The sequence below is a fragment of the Bombus pyrosoma genome, linkage group LG11, assembly GCF_014825855.1.
Source record: "Bombus pyrosoma isolate SC7728 linkage group LG11, ASM1482585v1, whole genome shotgun sequence".
In the NCBI taxonomy this organism is placed as follows: domain Eukaryota; kingdom Metazoa; phylum Arthropoda; class Insecta; order Hymenoptera; family Apidae; genus Bombus; species Bombus pyrosoma.
In genome coordinates this window covers 8,957,723-8,980,869 of record NC_057780.1, presented here as the reverse complement: position 1 = coordinate 8,980,869, position 23,147 = coordinate 8,957,723, and the positions used below count along the sequence as shown (strand labels likewise).

The 23,147-nt window shown below is 32.0% G+C and overlaps 5 protein-coding genes across 10 annotated transcripts; 2 read left to right on the top strand and 3 right to left on the bottom strand.

Annotated features, from left to right (window-relative positions):
- Positions 1–180: 180 nt before the first annotated feature.
- Positions 181–1,428, top strand: LOC122572687 (ADP-ribosylation factor 2). Its single transcript, XM_043737979.1, has one exon. It carries the CDS (start codon positions 472–474, stop codon positions 1,012–1,014), a length of 543 nt encoding a protein of 180 aa, XP_043593914.1. The 5' UTR covers positions 181–471; the 3' UTR covers positions 1,015–1,428.
- Positions 1,429–1,928: 500 nt separating this feature from the next.
- On the bottom strand, positions 1,929–6,086 carry LOC122572679 (E3 ubiquitin-protein ligase ZNF598). 2 transcript variants are annotated; one of them, XM_043737965.1, is made up of 3 exons: positions 5,937–6,086; positions 5,043–5,572; positions 1,929–4,920 (listed from the first exon to the last, which is right to left on the bottom strand). In XM_043737965.1, exons 2-3 carry the CDS (start codon positions 5,454–5,456, stop codon positions 2,602–2,604), a joined length of 2,733 nt encoding a protein of 910 aa, XP_043593900.1. In that variant the 5' UTR covers positions 5,457–5,572; positions 5,937–6,086; the 3' UTR covers positions 1,929–2,601. The 2 variants fall into 2 exon arrangements, with proteins under 2 accessions (XP_043593900.1, XP_043593901.1); XM_043737966.1 differs by having other exon boundaries at positions 5,883–6,078.
- A 456-nt stretch (positions 6,087–6,542) lies between these two features.
- LOC122572686 (transcription initiation factor TFIID subunit 12) lies at positions 6,543–7,747 on the bottom strand. Its single transcript, XM_043737977.1, has 3 exons — positions 7,250–7,747; positions 6,988–7,180; positions 6,543–6,897 (listed from the first exon to the last, which is right to left on the bottom strand). The coding sequence occupies exons 1-3, from the start codon at positions 7,484–7,486 to the stop codon at positions 6,770–6,772; spliced, it is 558 nt and encodes a 185-aa protein (XP_043593912.1). The 5' UTR covers positions 7,487–7,747; the 3' UTR covers positions 6,543–6,769.
- Positions 7,748–8,226: 479 nt separating this feature from the next.
- LOC122572676 (adenylate cyclase type 9) lies at positions 8,227–18,543 on the top strand. 4 transcript variants are annotated; one of them, XM_043737956.1, is made up of 8 exons: positions 8,227–8,567; positions 9,082–9,381; positions 9,450–10,870; positions 10,948–11,202; positions 11,310–11,761; positions 11,844–11,999; positions 12,112–12,311; positions 18,408–18,543. In XM_043737956.1, the coding sequence occupies exons 2-8, from the start codon at positions 9,101–9,103 to the stop codon at positions 18,433–18,435; spliced, it is 2,793 nt and encodes a 930-aa protein (XP_043593891.1). In that variant the 5' UTR covers positions 8,227–8,567; positions 9,082–9,100; the 3' UTR covers positions 18,436–18,543. The 4 variants fall into 4 exon arrangements, with proteins under 4 accessions (XP_043593891.1, XP_043593890.1, XP_043593889.1 ...); XM_043737955.1 differs by lacking the exon at positions 18,408–18,543 and adding an exon at positions 12,358–12,551; XM_043737954.1 differs by lacking the exon at positions 18,408–18,543 and adding an exon at positions 12,384–15,570 and having other exon boundaries at positions 8,228–8,552.
- LOC122572678 (exportin-5) lies at positions 16,359–23,132 on the bottom strand. 2 transcript variants are annotated; one of them, XM_043737964.1, is made up of 9 exons: positions 23,008–23,132; positions 21,258–21,958; positions 20,868–21,176; positions 19,389–20,792; positions 19,032–19,292; positions 18,817–18,940; positions 18,394–18,730; positions 17,950–18,319; positions 16,359–17,302 (listed from the first exon to the last, which is right to left on the bottom strand). In XM_043737964.1, the coding sequence occupies exons 2-9, from the start codon at positions 21,942–21,944 to the stop codon at positions 17,141–17,143; spliced, it is 3,654 nt and encodes a 1,217-aa protein (XP_043593899.1). In that variant the 5' UTR covers positions 21,945–21,958; positions 23,008–23,132; the 3' UTR covers positions 16,359–17,140. The 2 variants fall into 2 exon arrangements, with proteins under 2 accessions (XP_043593899.1, XP_043593898.1); XM_043737963.1 differs by lacking the exon at positions 23,008–23,132 and adding an exon at positions 22,627–22,765.
- Positions 23,133–23,147: the final 15 nt, after the last annotated feature.

Genomic DNA, 23,147 nt, shown 5'->3' with positions numbered 1-23,147 from the left:
ACGGTAATTGTACAATAAAAATATTCTTACAAATTCCTTAAATATAAATAAGAACACATTGCTTTTGAATTACGCGCTTGGTTATATAGTTAATAGGTTACATGACAGAATATGCGTTGTGTTGCATTCTGTTCTTGGTACATATATTGTGACTCATGAATTTGGTGTTGAAATAATAATTCAATGTATTTTATGACCATATCTATCTACGTTTGCAAGGCTCACAATTAGATATTGCAAAAAGAAATGGTTATATTAAGTCCTGCAATATTATCATTACATTTTCGATCAGTACTTTAGGAGTTGGTGTGCGTGGCCAATTTTGCCAACTATTTCCGGAATAACCTCCGTAAGGTGTGTTAACGGCATCATAAACGTCGTAAAATAATACGCAGTTCCAATAATATTGTCCCAAGTGAAAGGGTATTAGTTTAAGTAACTTCAGGCTAATTTAGTGTCTTCCCAAATAAAATGGGCCTAACAATTAGCAGCCTACTTACCCGGCTCTTTGGCAAAAAGCAAATGAGAATATTAATGGTGGGCTTGGATGCTGCTGGAAAAACTACCATATTGTATAAATTGAAACTTGGTGAAATTGTCACAACAATACCTACCATTGGCTTTAATGTCGAAACTGTTGAGTATAGAAATATATGTTTTACGGTGTGGGATGTTGGTGGTCAGGATAAAATCAGACCACTATGGAGACACTACTTCCAAAACACACAAGGTCTCATTTATGTTGTTGACAGTAATGACCGTGAACGTATTGGAGAGGCAGAACGTGAATTAGCAAACATGCTAAAAGAAGATGAATTGAGAGATGCGGTCCTCTTAGTTTTTGCTAATAAACAAGATTTACCAAATGCCATGTCTGCAGCAGAACTTACAGACAAGTTGGGGCTAAATTCCTTACGTGGACGTCATTGGTACATTCAAAGCACTTGTGCTACTCAAGGACATGGACTTTACGAAGGACTCGATTGGTTGAGTAATGAACTAGCTAAAAAGTGATAAAGCACTGTCGTTATTCATAATTTTCATGAACAATTTATTCATTGAGCATGGACGTAGAAGACAGGTTGCAATTTCCATTTTGTCAGATTACGCACTATGTGTACGATTTAATACCACTGTGATTGTAATTTTTAAGAAAGGAAACTACTTGAAATAATAGAATATAACTTGATTGACTCAGGACTAAAGACTGTCTGAGTCAGTGCTATATGCTGAAACAGGTTTTATTTTCAAACTGAAATTTTCCTTTAAAAGCAAAGCTGCGAATGAAAAATAAAACATGAATCAGATGAGTGTATAAATTTATCAGTTATATATTATCTGTATGTTACTTATCATCAATAGAGTTGCGAGTTTACTTAAAAAGTGTATCTTGAGATTGAAATAAATATGGAATATTTCTGCATTAAATTTGACACATGTATTGTTTTTATTTGGATAAAAATGTATTACAGCTGTCATTTGTTTAATCTATTACTAACAGTTTCTACTGTAAGAAAAAAAAAGAAGTAGAAATAAATTCCTATACATTCATGCACTTTACTCTGCGTCTATGCAGTAAATTAAAAATTAAATATCATATATATTACCTAACATACAGTTTTTACTATGCTGTTTTTCGAATAGATAATAAATTACAAAATGAATAATACTAACAGTAAATTATAAGAGTAAACATTTAAAACATCTACCTTTGTTCCCTTATTCGTAATTTTATCACTTCTTTTGTAATATGATTTACATTGTAAAGAATCACAGTTATAAATTAATGAAAAAATTTAGAAATAAATATATAAATTATAAATTTAAAATTGTGTTTTACCTTTGTTATCTTCTTTTGTTATAGGAATTAAAATTCTATATTTTATAAAATAGGAAGATATAATAGACAAGCATGTTTTGTAGTCTTGTTTAACTTAATGTAATAACTTTATTACAGTATGAAACAGTACATTATCATACATGCACTGTATAATGTATAACGTATCAAATAATTTGTTAATATGCAGTGTTACTTTTACGCATCATAAAATTTTATTCCATTTCTACTTCATAAAAGACAATGAATAAATTACAGAAATATATTTCCTACTTATGAATAATATATATATATATATATACACAGTAGTTTTAACATATGTCAGAATAGGGCACCAATTAAAATATTTTAGTATAGGATTTGTATACGAATATCTTGTTCAGAATGTGTCAGAAGTGTTAAATTGTTTAAACTCATTTACATAAAATTTGTTATTATACACAGAATTATTGACTTTGTTTGTTATATGCATTTCATAAAATTATTAGTGCATACAACAATTTAATAACAAATTTTCTTCATTTTAGGCAGCAGTCATGCAGGTCATTGTACAAATACCAAGTACATGGTAATTAATTTGTTCAAACTATCTTTTTAATACTAAAAGCTGATACTTAGAATATATTTTACCAGTAACTTCAAATTAATTATGATTATCTTACACTGATGCCATTCATAAAAATAATTTGTTCAGCAGTTCCTTTATTCATAGCTTACAGAACCTTGGCAAAATTTGTAAGTTAATTAAAGGAACACAACTACACTCATTTGCGTACCCAAGAATTTTTTTGTGGCAGGACACTATTTTTACCCAATGCTGGAAAATGATTCTCTAATGTATGACTAGTCATGTGTGTTCGAAAATCAGAACCATTTTTTAAAACTTGACCACAGGTTGCACAAATTTCCAAACCTTTAATCTTATTGCCACTCTCCTTTTTATGAACTTTAAATAGTTCCTGTTGTTTTTCGATATCTGGCAAGAGGACTAAAAGCTCTGAAAATACGTTTTCGAAAGCGCTGAGACCCATAACTTCACGACAATGCGTATAATAATCTTGAGCGTTATATGTTCCTTGGCGAAACAGTCCACTTATATATCGAAACTCCTCGATCTGATCATGTTGCATCAGAACCTCATTAACTTTGGCTACAAGACATTTGTTCCGTTTCTGAAATTCGGGAGGATGTACATAATTATATGCACTATCGTGCTTACTGTTGTCTGGCAGGATAGAATAACTCTCTCCAGAACTGTTTGTGAAAGTCAATCCGTTACTATTGTTTATTTTATCCATGCTATTATATTTTATACAAAAACCAGGAGGTGGAGGAGTTGTTGTTCCAAATCCAGGTGGTGGATTCGTAAAACCTGGTGGTTTAGAAGTACTGCCACTTAAAGCAGGAAAATCTTCTAAATGACGGGCATTTCTATTGGTGGAATTTAAGCTATCTATTTTTAATTCGGTGCGCTTTCTCTGTACTCCGTTAGTAGCATTATTATCGATATCCGTATTTACAACTGCTTCATTGTCTGCATTTTTATGTTTTTTCTTTTCCTTTTTATTAATTTGTTCTATTTCCTTTAGAGGCTGAACATTTATATTTTTTGATGTATTTTCACTGTTAGTAATATCTGCATATTTCAATATAGACTGAGAACTTGATTGTACAGCATGCGTTTTATTCGTAATAGGTGAACTTGTAGGTGTCTCACATTCTTTCTTTACTACAGCAGTACTTACATTCGTTTTCGAACTACTACCATCATTCCCATTAGCAGTATTGTTATTAAAATTTTGTTTAACTTTTTTCTTTTTCGTTTTTCCTTTTGTTATATCAGTAGTCGTTTTTACATTATTACTATTATTAGAACTTTGTGCTTGACTCCAGGAAGGAACTACTGTAATAGTTGATTGTTTCTTTGATTTAGATGACTTTGATAATGTAGGGAAATCTTCCCCAGATTGAATAGGTGGTGGAGAAGGTATCAATGGTGGTGAAGCCACCTTTTTAGGTTTTGGTGCCGATGTAGATGCTGATTTAGAACAAGTCCATTGTAAAACTTCCTTCCAATGAGCCAAATTTGTATTACTACTAGTTGATGGTTCTGCAGAACCCAATGCCGGGAACGATTCCATCGAAAACTGAGCAGGACGAATTCTGATATTAGGACCTGAAACTTTTGTAGTAACAGTTCCATTTGGTTCATGATTTACTTGAATAGATACATTAGAAGTTGTACTCTTCTGACTCTGTGTACTTAATCCTGAAGCATTACTACTGGATACACTGAAGTTAACAGTTTTAGAAATACTTGTACTTCCTGATTCCGGTCCCAATGCAGGGAAATTTTCGTCTGTAACAGCAAGAGGCTGGGGTCTTATGGTACTACGAATTGTCACATTACCTCTCCCTTTACTTTGATTTAAGGTAGGTACAATAGGTGCAGTGTTACCCAGTGTTGGAAATTCTTCTGTACTCTGTACATCAACAGATGGTTGCTGTACAAAAGCAGGTTCGTTGTTTGACATAAATACATTTGAAGTATTTGGTGTAACTGTTTGCTGATATTCCCTGAGACTATAATCTCTCCCACTGTAATCTCTTGAATTTCTAGAAGTTGATGGACCTAACATTCCTCTCCTATTTATTCGATTTTCCCCACGTGGAGCTAATGTAAATTCTAGTTCTAACATTCTTGCTTGCTTTGCAGCAGCTTTGCTCAGTTGTTTACTATGAACACTTGCCTTATGTGCTTTAAGATCTATATCAGTTCTGAAGACACTTGTAAATTTTTCCTCTGCACACATTCCTTCTTCACATAAGAAATGTTCTTGTCTAAAATGATCTCGAAGATAATCATATGAGCTGTAATATTGATGTAAACCATCTGCATCACAAAAATGGCAATATAAGTGATCTCTTCGTAAGTGTCGGAATAATTCATCATTATCCATATATCGTTGATCACAAAATTCACACAATGGATGTCCTTTATGACTTTTGTCATCAATATCTCCTTTTCTTCTATGCTGGGCAAGATCAGATCTTGTATAACAACGTCTTTCATGGGAAAATATCTGTTATAGGTAAAGTAAGCATTACTTAATAAAATTAAAAAATTTAATTAATCATAATAATCTTTAAAATATCCTTAATGTATATTTTAAGATAAGCTTGAAATTAAATAATGTTTACCTACCTTTAAATTTTCTACACAAAGATCACAGTAATGTAACTCATGTTGATGTCTCATATGATCTTTCAAACTATTAAAAGTACTAAACACAGGTCTTTCCTTGCAAATATAGCAAACATTAGCTAGTAAATCATAAAATTTACTTTGAATATCTAATGTATCGAAATAGATGTTATATCGTGTATCTAACAAATTGCCTTTATGTAATTGGCTAAAAGGTTTTATCTGCTTTGTGAATACAACTTTTGGTAAATCTTGACGACAAATGGGACATTCATTTTGACAACAGAGTACTCTCATCCGAGTACTACATTCATAACATACCGGGTGTTCACACATACCAATGCTATAAATATCAACATTTTTGTAACATACAACACATGTGCTGTTATTCATACTTTCATTATTGGCAGACATTCTTTTTTACTAGATCTTCTTTAGAAATATCAAACACTGTTATTATATATGCTCTGTACACTCAGAATGTGTTAATTTTATTTGATTTCAATGAGATAAATTATCTCCTGCGCAATCTGCAACACAATTGACATTTCAGTTTTGATATATTTATTCTCTACTAAATACAAAATTGTATGAGGAACTACTGTAGTCGAATATTGCTTTCTTAAGAACTTTGATTAGTTATCAAAAGAAAACCCTACTTGAACTGATAAAATACAATATACGAATGTATAAAATTTCGTTAGTATAATTTTTATATTTAACTAGCAGAGAGAAAATGAAAACATATATGCGTTCAGATCACTGGATTCACGATAAAACAAGTATTTTGCAAAAAAAAGGCTGTTTACTTTTCGGATACTAACAATATAAAAATATTACCTAGTAAATTATAAAATATATTTTAAGAAGCAGGTAGAAAAGAATGAACAGTACCGTCTGAAAATTGTTCCAATAAGCAAGATGGTAATATCTTACAATATGTCCCTGAAAGAAAAAGGTTATCACGATTTATATATTAGACTATGATATGTATGTCGGTTGCTTTGATGAATTCTGCTGAATGAGCAAGCAGGTTCCGGTTTCTTCTGTTTCAGTCCTTACTAAATCAAAGAGTAACTAGATAAACTAGTGATTTAAATCTAGTACTATCTGACATTAAACGTAATTTGAATAAATATCAGAATGATTTTCTTAATTTGCATTTTCTTTTTACATGAAAAAATCAAAAATATAATTTTCTGAAAAATATACTGAAAAAAGAATTAAAACTAAAAATTGTAAATCTTATACATTAATTTTATATGGATATATACGAATAATTACCATTAATTAAATTTTCGTATTTTTATTTGTTACTATAATATTTTTATTATAGAAATGAAATGAAATGAAATAAATGAATCCTTACTTTCTATATACAAATTTTCTTTCATATAAATTTAAGATACCAAATAAATTTTAAATAAAAGATTTTATTTAATTTAACATTTGATCAAGAACAGAGAGAATTATAATGAGAATTATAATGAGAATGTTCTATTAACTCTTTTCAGAAAAATGACATTTTAATGCACATTTGAAGACATTGTGTACTTAAAATTATATACATTGCAAAAGCTATATATAACTTATTATAATAATAGTTTCTTCTCTTTTTATAAATATTAGTTATGTATGTTACCCTAAAGTATATTGTCATGTAAGAAATATAGAAGAATCATTGGTTAAAGATAAAATAACAATACAGAATGAATTGTACAGAAGGACTAATATTTTTTAATTGATTTTCGTATAAGTGCCAATCTTTGTTTATGTGCTTCTGTAACTGTTGCACGTTTATATGGTCGTACTTCATCTGTACCAAAACCAGGGATCCACATATTCCAATTTCTTTCTAAAAAAAATTAAACAATAGCTCGTATAAACACATTTAATAACATATTGCATTGAATAGTTGCTTATTTTATTACTTCTTATAACTTACCTAAATGTAACTGTACATCCTTTACTTCTACAGTATTCGCATGACGATGCTTAGCCAATAAGCATGCTGCATTTACAGTTGTTTCAACAAAATCATCTGCCAATTGTAATAACATTTCTTCTACATCATCATCTAACTGTTCAGTGGGATCTACCTCCTTCACTAGATCTTGTAATCTTGTTTTAGTCAGAAACTGGGGTCAACACAATATAAAAAATTAAATAAAAACAATTTTTTCATTTTTGTTCAATGATAAACATACCTGTGGAAAATCATTGAAGGAACTTTGTTGCTGTTGTGATTGTTGTGTTTGTTGTTGAGTAGAGGGTTGCTGTACTACTTGCTGTTTTGGAGGTTGTGATACAAATTGCGTCTGTTGAGATTGTGTCTGAGGCTGTAATATTTGTACTACTGTATTGCCACTTTGTACATCAGGCACAGTAGTCGATGCCTGAGTATTAGGTCCGATAGATTGTAGACTACCAAGTACTGGTGTCATATCAGAGTTTTTGTTCGCAATTTGTAAAAAACTGTTTACTTCGTCACGTCTTTCAGATGTATGTTGCAAATCGAGAAAACTTGTTGTAACTAGTTCATCCTACAGTCGTTAGATGGCTAAAACTAGCTATAACTTCCTTACTAGTATTCACTACGAAAGTATTTGAATATTTGTCAAATTTCTATCTAAACTAGATTTTTAAACATTTTTCTTGGCATGAATTCCTATTTAGTCACATTACATCAGTCCTAAACAGTTTTATTTATTTCAGAGTCTTTCATAGCTTGGATTACAGGAGCTTCTAAAATCTCAAATCCACCATAGGCACCCCCACCTGAAAGAAACAAAATATTTGAATACTTTTTGAATATGACAAAAGCACAAAATGAACTTCTCTATATTTACACTTTTCTATAAAAATACCAATTAATTATAAATCTAAGTATATTAAATTTCGTATTATTTAGTAGTACTTTTACGTGTCTACAAAAATTTGATATAAATGATAAACTTGACAAAAATAAGTATATGTACAAATACTTTGTGTAGTTACTGTGTATTGTATATATATATATATATTATATATTTATTATATAAATTTTATATCCTTTAAGGTTGCACATACATTACAATGTCTTACATAACAATGTCTTGAACTTCGCGGTAAATATTTCCCCATATCGAATATCGAATCTCTGTACGTTCAGTTCAGCCTAGTTTAGCTTATTATCTGTAAAGCACGAGTTAATTTTTAACGCATGAGCTTTCTAATCGTGGGCGCTGTCATCGATAGATTCAAGATGGCCATGGTGCATTACGGAAGAGAAAATTCGAAACGTTCAAACAATAATTTTTAATTATACACAATAATAAATTGATTACAAGAAAAATTCGATTGAACTGTTACTGATACGTATAATATTAATTTTTCTCGGTAACGCTGAGAATACCAAACAAAAAGAATGAAAATGGCATTTTTTGAAGCGAGCTGATTTCAGGAAGAACCTCCGATGTCAGCGGGGAGGATGATTTTCTTAGTTTTGTGGCGATTTCGCCAGTGATCAAGGTGAATTGACTGGCTGTAAGTTTCTTGGTATTAAAGTTATCATACTTATACATGTACTTTATTTTTATTAAAGAATCATGTCATAGTGTTATAAAGTTAAAGAGCATGCTGTCATTTGAAAGAAATGATCTATAACCACCTTTTCTTAATAATTGTATAAATCCTATATGGAATATAATTTTTATAAGCTTATTTGTATCACGAAGAATGCAAAAATTTAAAAATTTGATTGTTACTTGAAATCATTGTTTTCTAGTAGAATACAGAAAACAATACATTAATAGAATATGTTCTTAGATAATGTTTTATTTTGTAACAATAATTTGCTACGAAATTAAATCATAATGTATTTATTAAATTGTATTGTTACAATTGTAATGTTGTAATTGTGTTTGTTTCCTTTTTTTTTAATACATATATTAATAAAATTAGTAATAAAATTAGTTGCATTTTTAATATATAAATTTATAATATATAACATATATAGTAATGTATAATATATATAAATTTAGATTATGTATGGTTTTAGTGCAATTTAAGTGTCAAGTATGACTCCTCCTTTAAATCGAAAACGAAGCTCATCTGTTAGTTTTACAAGAGCTAAGGATGATAGCGAAGATGCTACAGATGAAATTCATATATCTTTAGCACCATATATACAAACATATTTGGCACACAGTGGACAAGGACTTGGATGTTGTGGAATTAGCCTTCCAGTACCATTTGAACGTGCAGCCCCAAGATCTTGGTGGAATCCTAGATTTGATTCAGAAATACTTGAAGAACAATTTAAAAGGAGTGCCTTTCCACAAATTAGATTAAGATTCCGGTATATAATACACTGTTGTATACTTGTTAAATTCATAGAAGTAAATATTAATATATATTATTTTTTAGGTATGCTCTAACATATATTTTACTGGTTTCTTTGACATGGCTGGCATATTTTGTTGTAATTGGAGCAGAATACAATACTACAACATGGCCAGCTATAGCAGCAGTATTCACTGCTATTGGAGCAATGGTATCAGCAGTCTTGTATCTAACACATAGTGATTATTATAAAAGTTATGTGTTACCAATTTCATTAGGAGTTGCATCCATGCTTTGCATCCTGTCTTTACTTTTTCTCACAATAGTACCACCCTATATAGATGGCTTAACTCTAGTCGGACATTTTGCACTCTGTTCTGAGATTTTGTTATTGATTTACACTGTCTTGCCAATGCCACTATATGCTTGTGTGGGAATATCGATGGTTTATTCTTTTCTATTTGAATTTTTGACTGTTTACCTATATGGTACAAAAAGTGCAAGAGAAGAATTTTTTAGCAAATATATTTTATTAAATACCTCGATAGAAAATGATGCTACTCTGAAAAACTTTAATATCAATCAATTTTCTAATGTGATGCACGGTGACAACGAATCTACAACTGCAAGTATGAAATTAGTATCGTATTCACAGGATTCAAAACTGTTATCTGCTCTTGGAATAAAGTCAAATCAAGAAAATATAGTTGGAAGGATATCTGGAGTTTTGAATGATACCAATGTTTTCAAGAACTTAAATTCCACTATAATATCAACGATAGCTAGTATTAATTCCACCATAAACGCTTCGTCTAATGATTTAGTCTCGAAAGGTGTAAACAACGCAACTTCAATATTTGAAGAAAGTGTACTAACTCATAAAAATGGTGAAATGTCAAACTATTTGTTAAGTAGCAACATATCTAACCGATCATTTTCGGACGATTATTTTTCTACGAGTCTTGGAATAAGAATCTTAATGCAGATCTGCATTCATCTGATAGGTATACATATTTTAATAATGACTTTTGTAAGGATGCGTGGTACTTTTATGAAGGTCGGGCAATCACTGTTGGTCCGGCGTCAGCTCGAAATGGAGAAACAACTTAAAGAGAAGATGATTCACTCAGTAATGCCGCCTAAAGTCGCAGATTGGTTAATGGCAGAAAGTGAACGTGAAAGAGAACGGGAGGATTCTTTAAAAAAAGGTTCGATACCGTCCAATAATACAGATATTCGCTCATTATTTCGACCATTTAATATGCATTCAATGGAAAATGTTAGTATCCTATTCGCTGATATTGTTGGGTTTACGCGAATGAGTTCCAATAAGACTGCAGAAGAGTTGGTAGGCATTTTAAATGATCTTTTTGAAAGATTCGATGATTTATGTGAACATCATGGATGTGAGAAAATTTCTACATTGGGAGACTGTTATTACTGTGTAAGTGGATGCCCAGAACCAAGGCCTGATCATGCAAAATGTTGTATTGAAATGGGATTAGGTATATTTTCTTCCTTTTTTACTGAATTATATAAATGAAACATTTATATGAAAAATAATTAATGTGTGTTTTTACAGCCATGATAGAAGCTATAAAACAGTTTGATATTGAGAGAAGAGAAGGCGTTAATATGAGAGTCGGAGTGCATACTGGAACTGTACTCTGTGGAATAGTAGGTACTAAAAGATTTAAATTCGATGTTTGGTCTAATGATGTAACTCTAGCAAATAAACTAGAAAGCACGGGAAAACCAGGAAGAGTTCACCTAAGTGAAAAAACATTAAATTTCCTCGATGATCGATATATTACAGAGGAAGGGGATTTAATAAATGGTATTGACATTATTATTATATAGGAGTAGAAAACTCCTATGAATGGAAAAGTTGTCTGAGTGTACTTAATCATATAAAACTTTCTAGAAATATGTATCATATTGCAGGTATTAAAACTTATTTTATCAAAGGCCGAAAATCAGATTTCACCAATCAGTTCATAATGAATATTACATCTCCAACAAGTATATCGCCTTTGATGCAATCGCGTCATCGTCTGGCCTCTTGTAATAGCCAATCTAAATCCAAATATCATTACCTCCATATGGTTACTAATACAAGTAATTATAGAATGAAAGCAAATTCTTTGCCAAGTATTCTAGATTCCGAAAACGGAGATACTGATACCGCAGATGAAAAAGGGAACGCAAATAAAAGTCCGATATCTGTTGCCAGTTATGGAAAGAAAAAAGCGCGAAACAAGCCGTGGAAATATTTACAACGACAACGAACTACCGAGGAAATGACACCTTTAGAAATGGAAGAACCCAAAGCAATTATTGTCGACAAATCAAAAATTGAATCTCAATCATACGAAGATCGCAATGGATTTAGGCAGGTCAAAATCGTGTCGATAAAAGATTTTGCTTTAATTTTCAGCTGCATTATCTCATTCGTATATAAGTTGTATTTTTTTACAGAATACGTCTCAAAATGAGATTGAAATGGATCCAAATCCTGTACCTTCTAGTCCTTTATTGTCTGGTCAAGAGCCACTCAGTCGTGCCTCCTCTATGTGCAGTAGGAAAGATTCCGGAATTAGAAGTAATAGCAGACGTAGTAGTATACAGCAGCAGGTATAACTTATAATTAATGATAGAAATTATATTAGAGATACTTCAATACAATAAAGTTTCAATAATAGTCAGCATGTTCCCTTTCCTCCTGCAGTTAATTTTCATATTTTAGTTATTTTTGATGAACGGCATGGCTCAAGGAGATTTATTAGCACACAGAGTGAGTGGCTATTATACTTCTAGTTCGACATTAAACTCTGTTCACGAGCCGTCGTCTTCAGTACCACCCTATCCATTTCCTCCAGCAGTCACGGATACCTTTGGTGCATGTTTTCACAAATTAAGAAAACAATCTGACCTACAGTTAATCAGGTAGGTAAATCAACTTCACTTTATAGGTTTAAAAATTATATTATAGTTCGTATGATTTTATTTTTCACGAAGGTGCGTTCAAGATAATGTAAGTTCTCAACGATCATACTTCGTGAAACCTCCACTTTCGAGTATGACACTCTTTTTCAAGAACAAAGAAATGGAAAAGGAGTATAGAGAAAATGCTCATAAGGTTAGCGAATGTATCAGTGGAAATCCACCTACTCTGGCTACCTCGAGATTCAATACATACTTTGATATTCTGATATCGGCGTTGGTTTATACTGCCGTTACAGTATCGCTCTTTTTAATTTGCGATCCAACGTTATATTATATGATTTTTTTTGTATCTGCTGCTACCATTCAAATTATAGCGGTATTGCTTTGTGTTCGTCAACTTTTATATCCGGATATGGTCCATGCAACATTGACGCAGCGAATTTTCAAATTCTTTTCACAATGGTATCCGTGGCATATATGCGGTGCAATTCTTGTCGGCTTACCGATTACGTCAATTCTTCTCAATTATACGTGCAGTAACTTTCATAATTTGAACAATTTCGAATATTATTATGGTTACTTAATCGTTGTTGGTATAGTTCATTTTTGTAATTTCACGCAACTCAATTGTTGGATGAAAAATTTCTTGGTAACATTCATGGGTGTATTGTTTCTTTATCTTGTAATGTATCATCTATTATATGATCAAGAAAATCTCGGTAATCAATCCATTAATAACTCGCTCAATTACTCACAAGCCATGATAAATAAACGTGCCATTGCCTTAATCAGCAATCAATTTAACGAAATTATGGCTAAAAAAGGATTCGATAATACTCCTGATTTGTTATTAAATTCCACAATGGACCTTGCTCTTATGAGATTAAAAGAGGCAGAAATCAAATATCATAAAAGATTATACAATTCCGAGATTTTTTTAGATCTGATACTTTTACTTTTGTTAGTTTGGTTTTTAAATCGTGAATTTGAAATTAGTTATCGGTTAAGCTTTCACGGAAACGCGGTAGCTGCTCGAGACAAAAGCCGTGTACAATCTATGAAAAATCAAGCCGATTGGCTTTTACACAATATTATACCAAAATATGTTGCTGATCAATTAAAAACCACTGCTAAATATTCACAAAATCATAAAGCTGTAGGAATTATTTTTGCAAGCATAGTGAACTTTAATGAACTCTATGATGAATCTTATTTGGGTGGAAAAGAATATTTGCGTGTGCTTAACGAACTTATTGGTGACTTCGACGAGTTGTTAGAAAAGCCGGAATTTTCGAACGTAGAGAAGATTAAAACTATCGGTAGCACATTTATGGCAGCAAGCGGTTTAAACCCACAAGTTAGGCAACAAAGTGAACATGAATATATGCATCTGTTTCAATTAATAGATTTTGCCATGGCGATGCATAAAGTAATAAACGATTTCAATCGAGAATTGCTAGGTTTCAAATTAATCTTGAGAATTGGCTTTAATTATGGCGACGTAACTGCTGGAGTGATCGGGGCAACAAAGTTGTACTATGATATCTGGGGTGACGCTGTAAATATAGCATCTAGAATGGATTCGACTGGAGTCGCTGGAAGAATACAAGTGGCCAAGAACTCTTTAGATATACTCTCGGAACGATACGAGTTCGAACCACGTGGCCAAGTCTATGTTAAAGGAAAAGATAATATGGACGTGTTTTTATTAATAGGGGAAAAAGGCGATATTAATACAACGACAAACACTTAACAGTTTTTGAATCCCTAATGATGAGAAGAGTCGATTGTTTATAAATTCATTCGTTTGCACGTTACACTTATATCGAGCATATGATCTTTTCCAGATCAGGCTTCTAGCGATATTTCGATCTCGTTAAGAATTGTATGAATTTTTACGGTATAATGTACCGTCGACGTTAAACACGTTAAAAACGTACCTTACTCTTTAATTGCTCGCTCATTAAAGATATTTATTCTTAACGAAATATTCACTGTATTTTTTTACATAATTTAAGAGCATCAAATGCGAGATCTACCAAAACCTATCTTTATATTAAAAAAAAGTACAAAATCAAATCGTTTTGAAGAAATGAAATTTTGTCTTAACAATTGTTGCGAAAAATCTATCGAGACAAATATAGTACGCATCTTCATTGTTTATGTGCTGAATGTACGAACGAACTATGCGAATGAGCGGATGAACGTTATATGAAGTGACCGAGCTTGGTCGTTGTCAACAGTTCCTAATATAAAATGTGCGACTTATTAGGTAACTATTAGTTATCATCGTAAAAAACTTTCTAATATTTTCTTTCATTAATCCTTCTGATTCATATAAGATTATACGACTTGGTTCCTTTCATAACGTGAATAACAGATCAGAACTATTTATATTTAAACATGAAAATATGTCAAATCATTTGCGAAGTATGAATATTATATTGAAGTATCTCGAGAATCTTAAAACATTCTTCAAGACTTATTTCTTCATTTTAAACATTATAACACAGCTTCTATACTTGTTCTAGCTACAAGCACTCGTTCGGTATACATATATTGTTTCTCGTTAATTTTTCGCACGATAGATAGTATATTCAAAAGAAATCTGTTTTAAGATTGCTATGGTTCTCGAAAACTTATTGTTAGTACTCAATGATTCCATGCAATGCTTTGTATTCTATTTTAGTTGAACTTACAGTAGAAATTAATTCAGTGGTATTTCTTGTCGTAACATTGTTTCAGGATTTGCTGCATGGACTACCGCATCAATAATAAAATCGTACTTTATAAATTATCATTCCGTCATTCTTTAATCTAATATTTTACTTTATTTTCTCTTTCTTTCTTTCCTTTTCTTTTAAATATTGGTAAAAAGATATATAAGACGATATAAAAATAGTGAAATATTTTCGGCATTTGACTGCAGTTGTACTTCAGACAATTTTTAGAAATTTAATACATGAACCTCTTTCAATGTCTCATTTTTGTAGGCGCATACATACATATGTATAAAAATTACAAAATGTGTGTTGGACTCTGGCATTGTCTTATTCGTACTTATGTTGAAACGTGTTAACAGATCTTGCAATCTTCACGAAATTATAATTACAGGTGTAAGCAAATTAATAGAGTATTGATAGGCAAAGTATATTAATTTTATTGTTATCTTAATGTGCGTACTATCGCGTATATTGGAGAAAAATTGTTAAACTCTAAAGCGATAATTAGTTCAACTAGTAATAAAATTTGAAATCGATTAAAAACTTGTATTCTATTTATATTAATCTCAATAGTATTTTGTTGGAAAATATAGTTCTTTGTGAATTTTATTTCATAACATATGTGATGTTAATACGATACGCAAATTGACCGTATTTATATATAACAAGATATAATTTAATATTAAATTTTCGTATTTGAACTGTCATTCAAATACATCGAATCAACGGAAAACTCTGGTGTCGTTTAAAATTTCGTCTATGCCTAGCATTATAAATTTTTTAAATAGCACAGTCTCTATCGCGATAGTACTTCATTTTTTGTTAACAATCTCCGTCATGTTACTTCTGAATCCGTGATATGATTGTCACGTATTAAATGATTATTAGTATCTGTAATTTAATGTAAAATATCGTCGTTATTTTTGACGTGTAATGGAAATCATGTAAAGTACTAATCCATTTTTATGCGATAGCTACAATGCTGCATTATTCACAATAATAAAATAAAATTAACTAAAATAATTAAAAAGTAACAACGAAATCTGGAAATATTACATTCAATTTACATATAAGTATCTGAAATGCTGCATTATTTTCAATTTCAAAGGATAAATAAAAGCCGCATTTAATGACGGTAACATGATTTGAACATGATCTATTATTAAATATCATCTTAAATGAAGCTTACTTTATGCATGCTTTTGAAATGCCCAAATAAAATCTTTACAACTAAATCCATATGAAACAGCACTTTTAAAATGTGCTGAGAAACATACACATTTTGCTCCTGATTAAAAACAATTATAATCAATTCAAATACAAATTTTTGTACCAAATCGTAAAATTGTTTTATATAAATCAACAACCTTTGTATTATACATTAGCAAAATATTGTTTACAAAACTGTATTACATTGCGTGATTGTGGAAAACCATCCTGTTTTACATTATTACAAAAAATTTGTAAATCCAAAGAAATAGTAATAAATGCGTAAGACTTAATATACAATTATTCGATAATCTATTTAGATTTGTTTGTAATTTGTCTTATCATAGGTGCTGAATGTTCTTTAACGACAAATATCTTCTTATATTACACGTGCGTATAGATACGCATCACGCATACAATACATACATACACACATGCACGCACGCGCGCACACCCTGGATATTCGAGAAACACAAAGTTTTCTGTGTATATTGTAGTCCCGAGATAAAAATACGAAGACTTCATAAATTAATCCGATTGCTGTCTTTTTGACTTTTTTTTTCTCTTCTTTTTACAAACTATTCACAATCGACATTGAACGCGCACGTAAGCGTATTTTCTTTACATTTTATTCATTATTCAGTACATAAGTAAGGTAGTTAAGTGTAACACTTCCGTCGCAAGACTGTGTATGCGCGCGTCCAACTTTATGAATAATTTAAAAACAAAGATCTAGTTAAAACAAACTTATTCTATGAAGTCCTCTTATTTTAGTTACAGGATTCCCTTATGTATATAGTTCAATTTTTTTGTAGGAAATCGTTTTCACGATGGTTTATTACTATTTATTAATTCAGACCATATGCATGCAGTATGGTCATCTAAATGGAGTTTCTGCTACGTAGGTCCTGCAAATAGAGCCGCAAACCCGCTATCAGTCGAATTCTCAGATACCTCATCTACGCGTACTGCTTGTTGCTTTCCAAAAACTTCTATACGTGGTAAATTGTCTATCTTAACTTCCTTACGAAACAATTGACCAACACTTCGACCAATAAGCTGCAACGAATATTGTATTGATATACAGGGTGAATCACCCAACTGATATGATATGATTTATGTAGTACATACGCAGGTATACTATGCCATGCAGATACTCACTTGTTTTTAGTATGCAACAATGCACCAGGAAAGTGCAATTGCAGTTCTTTTCTAAATGAAACTCCATAATTTTTCATTAACCACCCGATGCATTTTCTAATTCCCTACAAGAAAGTATTCAGGTCCTTGGATGAAAATCTGCATATGAGAAACAAGGGAAAACGCAGGATGGAAGGCTTGTGTTTATGTTTTCCTTGCCTTTCATACACTAAATGTGGTCAAGTTAAAATTGAAATATCTTTTAAACCCAGCATTTTTCAACCCAAGTATAATACCTTTTTGTAGAGGTTCATAATGGTTAACCAAAAATTATAGAGACCCATTAAAAAGATGCAACTGCACTTTCCCTGTGCATTATTATATGCTAAAAAAAAAAGTGAGTAGCAAACATAGATCTTATCATGGCATTTAATTTTTCTCTATTTTCAACAAAATCAGAACTACGGCCCAGCTCAGTTCTATGGACATGCAGCATCCTGTATACCCTTCAGTACACTTTCTATTTTTCTATTTTTAAGTTTCTATTTTTAATATGTAAATCTTACCTGATTTGTAATTTTCTTAAAAAGATCTTTCTTTCCTTTCTCAACTTTATTTCCTTTAGTACTAACTACAGCCATCTTTTCGTCAAAACGTTGCAAATCCGTAGGATTAACACCCGGAATTTGCTGCATCACTTCGATAATAGTGGGGAATTTAGGTCGTAAACATTCGTAGACTTGTGCACCCAAAGTAATAAGAGAACCTTGATTTGCTTCATGTTGTCCATGAAGTTGTAAACCTTGAAGAATAGCTACCATAATATGAGCAGCCATAGCAGGCGTTAAACTGCCATCACCTGCCAATGCTCGTACAACTGGTCCAGTTAACATCGTAGCCTTTAGACTAGCATTTGAATCGTTCCAAGCTAAAGCCCTAGATGTAGCAATAGGATTTCACTTAAAATTAATTCTACTATAGATTAAATATCAAATAAGACATTAGATTACCCTAAAACGCATAGAACAACACTGTGGCACGTAGATGGATGACGAAGTACAACAGCTCCCAATTCACTAACAACCTCGGCAACTATACTATTTCCACGTGACGAAGGAGGATCTATAGCCATGCCACCGCTATCTTGTTCCATTGTGTCAGGAGGTGTTGCATCACTAGCAGCACCACCAACAAGAGCTACTTTCAACACGTCTACAAAATCTCTCGTCAAATTTCGATTTAGCATATCAGTAATAACTTCTTGTGTATCTGTATTTTCTTCATCCAAACCACCAGATTCGTAGAGGTGTGCGATGTACTGCCATTTTGCGCTTAACCTTTGGCACACTGTAAAAAAATGATTTAAATTAAGATGTATTTAAATAAAAAATTAATAAAATCCATGTGATAATAAGAAGATAAAAAGATCGTACTATGCGCAGAAACATGAGCCAATACGGGTACAAGAACGCTTTCGTAAAATGCAGGTGGACAGGAATATATGAACGGTTTCATAAAGACGCGTATAATTGGTCGCAATCTATAATCTGGAATCATCTGAAAGAAACATATACAGCTGTCATTAGGATACAGGATAAATAATTATATTGCTAGTTATAGTATAAGAAAAAAATATAAGAAAAGTTACCTCCATATTAGAAAAAACTGAATTGATGAGAGCTGGTGCTAAACCAGGTAATTGATAGAAATCTCTTCCAATCATGTGACATCCACTTCCTAACATATGATAGCACAAATCATGAATAGTAGTAAGAAACGATTGCATTCGAACTAAAGCCGTAAATGAAGACTGATCAGGTTCAGAAGCTCGTTCATTATCATTTGTTACATTTAAACCTAACAGATTTGCTTTTTCTGCTTCTAATAATTCATGAGCATTTTTATATCCCTAATAATATATAAAAAAAACATTAGATATTCCTGTATGAAATTACTCAATAAAATAAAATAAAAGAAAAATATTTATTATTAGTGTCTTTATTACCTCTGATAAAGCTGCTAAAGCAGTAGGTATGAATAGAGCATTCATTGTTCTGAGCAATGCAAAAAGTGTTGGCAGTATAGGAATTACATGTGGTGTAGCAGGATTTCTATATACCGGATTCCCGCTTTCGCTGAGCGCGGCTACAAAACTGCCTCTTGCAGCGCGATCTGGATCATCAGGGATGGAGCACCTTTTTACAACACACAGTATTGTACAAATACATATCATTAAATCGCTTCGATTTTGTCCTGCCGGGTCTTCCGCAATATTCTCAACCGGTGGTCTGTCTAAACCTACGAATCTCATTAATTCAAGTGGCCCTTTAAACGATTCAGATCCGAGCGCGATAAATTTGGTTGATGCATCACCAATTATTTCTGCAACGAATCTAGTCTGTCTTTCGTAATCACAGAAATGATTCGATATCAATAACAATGCTTCATAAAGCAAGGTAGTTTCCATCTTAGATAAAGGACTAGGTTCTCTCGCTAAACCTCGAACCATTGTATGTATTTGTTCAAAAACTGGGAGGAGTAGTAATGGATATTTCAGACTAATTTTAACCATGAGACTCGCCGCATGTCGCCTTACATTCTTTGCTGCTCTAGATCGAGTACCTTTTGTTTCACCAGGTGCTTCAAATATCAGAGCAGCAAAGATCTTCTCCAGGACTCTGGGTAGGATAGCAACTCCTGGCATAGCCATTGAACCAGTTGACATAGATAAGAACACGAAGAGAGCACTGATGCAAGAAAGTAATGCAGATAGTAACCAAGGATCTTGTGGAGAATAACCAAGGCATAATTCCAACAATTGAAGACCAGTTTGTACACTTGGTCGTTCGTTGATTAATAGAATTCTGGATACAACAGAATCCAAGGCTTGTGCAAGAGCTTCCCATTCAAGGTAATGTGGATCATTTTGGTCACTTTGATATCGAAGATCAGCCATTCCCTTCGTTATTTTGGCTGTTAACCACTGTTGTACGTACGTAAATGTTACCAGAGGCGCTACCATCGTGGCTTGTCGAAATCCTTCCAATAAATCGGTTCTGAATCGATGAAGAAAGACATTGAACTCTTCCACTGAATCATAATCCGCGAGACAATATGCGCTCATTCCATTAGCTTGTCTACCTTGTGGATATGCTACTTTTATTAGTTTTGGAGCTGTATTTTCTACATACTTTGGTATGTAAGTCAACAATAATTGATCTTGTTTTATCTGTTCATGTTTAAACAGCATTATCCAAATTACATTTGCCATATGCGTTAGTGTTAAACTTGAATACATAGTAAATGTCAACACAGTATCCAAAAATATGTTGAAATGTGTTGGACGAATGCTGGAACTATCATCTTTACCCCAAAGTGTACAAAGTTGAGTTGCCATTCCAGTTAGCACCTAAATTAAAAATTAACATTTTTCATTGCATCTACATATAAATAACAATATATTTTATGATAAATTGCAATTTACTTGTGTCAGCTTTTTTAAAAATAAATAATGGTTTTCATGAAATTCATTTGTTCCAGTGACAGGTGATGCTGCAGTTGCTGCTGTATAAATATATCTCAAAGCATCTTCAGAAAATAAAATCATTAATTGTTTTCTGTCTTCAGCTTTCCCTTTACGGTTTACAATTTGTAATAAACATTCAGCTGCTGAGCATTGAAATATTGGATCTCCCAATAGGAGACATAATATTTGTAATAATCTACCATCTTCTGCCATAACATGAGTAATTGAAATCCACTCTACAAAACCAGTTAATGTAGACAGTACTACCTATATCACAGAAAAATGATTTAATATATACAATTACAAACATTGATTGGAAAGACATAAATAACCTCACAACAAATTTACCTGTACAACTTTACTATGTGCTGCAGCTTCAGAAGTACAACCTAAACTATTCGTTTTTTGAAATTCTGAAAAATGTTGTTCCATTAATCTTAAAAAAAAGCTAAAAATTTCAGCCATATTTGTGTTAAGTGCTTGGTATATATCCTTTCTTCTTTGATTAGATTCTAATGTTTGTAAAAGTGCAACATCCTCTACAAGTCTCAAAAACACTAGAAGAACTAATTCAGTTTGACTTTCACCCCTTGTACAAGCTTGACTAAGTTCAGCAAGCAATGTAGGCCATTGTTGTGGCCATTCCCTCTTTATCATTTCTACCACAACACGAGATAGTGCATCTTTAATATGAGCTTCCTCTTGTAATAATGGTTCTGTACCTTCTTGAAGTAATTTCATTGCATTCTCCTTTATAAATATTTTTTCTGACTGAGATATTTGCGTCCATCTATATTTGATACAATGTTCCATAAGCTGTAATCCAAAATGCCTAACCACTGAACTTCTATTTGGAGCTCTCTGAGCTAGGTATAATCCACATTGTGCACATAAAGGAGATGATTCCTTAAATCGCTCACAAGCATTATACACTTCCAAACGTTGCTGTTGTGGAACATTTGGCGACATCATCACCTCCACTACTTGAGCAAGTTCTGCTGATATTTGGGCAACATTACCTACCCCGAACTCCATTCCTGCCTATTGCACTGTAATTGAAAGTAATAGTTATTTGTATTTTTATTAAATTTTGGATGTAAAAATAGAAAAAGCATAATATAGGTTTTTATTATTACATACTTTTTTATTTCAATTTATATCAACATATACATACAATATATATACATGAGTTTTATATGATATAAATTTAATGTGAACTTACACATAAAAAGTACAATTAGTGATCAAATACTTGAACTTTGAAGCATATGTGTAAAATATATTATCTATTTCTACTCCAAATGATAAAAACCATTAATACTTTTTTCTATCATTTGAAGCACTTTTATAAATACAATATATTAAGGTAAAATAATTTTTAATGACGGCAAACGTGATAGCCATAAACGTTCTAAAAATTTTTGTCAAAATGTTGAAATTATAAAAAAAAAATAAGATCATGAGAAAAACAGTTAAATTTCGTAAAATGACATTCTGAAAATTTAAATTCGGAAACGAAGCAAACAGAAACGTATTTGGTAAAAGATATCGTAGCTTCATACGTGTTACGAAAGTTTACAGGTACTATGAAAAATTTAGAAAGAAATTAGATGATGTGAAATTGTGTAATTACAATGCAAGAAAAGCACGAGGTGAACCAGCTTGTAAAGTATGTGTAGTATGCCCTGGTAAGCATGCCTTGACAGAAGGTACCTACCTCGTAACGCGATCGTAGATCGAGACGGATCGAAGATACACGTTTGGCAAAAGTTCTGTCAATACGGCTTGTCAATTCATATCTGATGGTCAATTATTGAGTCAAAAACTCGCGGCGTGTACAAGCGGTGATCTTATATTTAGTTAAATAAGTTCGCTTGCTGAGGGATATGCGGCACGTTGAACGATTACATATAGCATACGTAAAATACGTACTGCCCTCTAGATAGTTTAAATTCGACCTAACCTCATCTTATAGCGCGCGTGCATGTTTTTTATGTTTATATGAATTGCAATTCCGATTACAATGGAACGTTATGTACCGTAATAATAGTATAAAAATATTAATGAACCAAGAAAGAAATTCGTTATGATCATTTACCTTTCATATATATTCGTTGATATTTTCTCCGCTGCAATCTCCGACTTAATACAATCCTGCGAGAAAGTTTTATAGGTTATGCCGGTGATCTCTTGTTGATCATAACACGAGCTCATCTCTTATATTGAAGGGAATAATAC

Coding starts and splice junctions, on each gene's coding strand:
- LOC122572687 (XM_043737979.1), top strand. CDS start 472: ATGGGCCTAACAATTAGCAGCCTACTTACCCGGCTCTTTGGCAAAAAG.
- LOC122572679 (XM_043737965.1), bottom strand. CDS start 5,456: ATGTCTGCCAATAATGAAAGTATGAATAACAGCACATGTGTTGTATGT. Junction 4,921..5,042: donor TTTGTGTAGAAAATTTAAAG/GTAGGTAAACAT, acceptor TACCTATAACAG/ATATTTTCCCATGAAAGACG.
- LOC122572686 (XM_043737977.1), bottom strand. CDS start 7,486: ATGACACCAGTACTTGGTAGTCTACAATCTATCGGACCTAATACTCAG. Junction 7,181..7,249: donor CCTTCAATGATTTTCCACAG/GTATGTTTATCA, acceptor TGTTGACCCCAG/TTTCTGACTAAAACAAGATT. Junction 6,898..6,987: donor GGATGTACAGTTACATTTAG/GTAAGTTATAAG, acceptor AATTTTTTTTAG/AAAGAAATTGGAATATGTGG.
- LOC122572676 (XM_043737954.1), top strand. CDS start 9,101: ATGACTCCTCCTTTAAATCGAAAACGAAGCTCATCTGTTAGTTTTACA. Junction 9,382..9,449: donor CAAATTAGATTAAGATTCCG/GTATATAATACA, acceptor ATTATTTTTTAG/GTATGCTCTAACATATATTT. Junction 12,000..12,111: donor GTAGTAGTATACAGCAGCAG/GTATAACTTATA, acceptor TTCATATTTTAG/TTATTTTTGATGAACGGCAT.
- LOC122572678 (XM_043737964.1), bottom strand. CDS start 21,944: ATGGAGTTCGGGGTAGGTAATGTTGCCCAAATATCAGCAGAACTTGCT. Junction 18,731..18,816: donor GGCTCATGTTTCTGCGCATA/GTACGATCTTTT, acceptor ATTTTTTTACAG/TGTGCCAAAGGTTAAGCGCA. Junction 18,320..18,393: donor GTTGTTCTATGCGTTTTAGG/GTAATCTAATGT, acceptor TGCTACATCTAG/GGCTTTAGCTTGGAACGATT.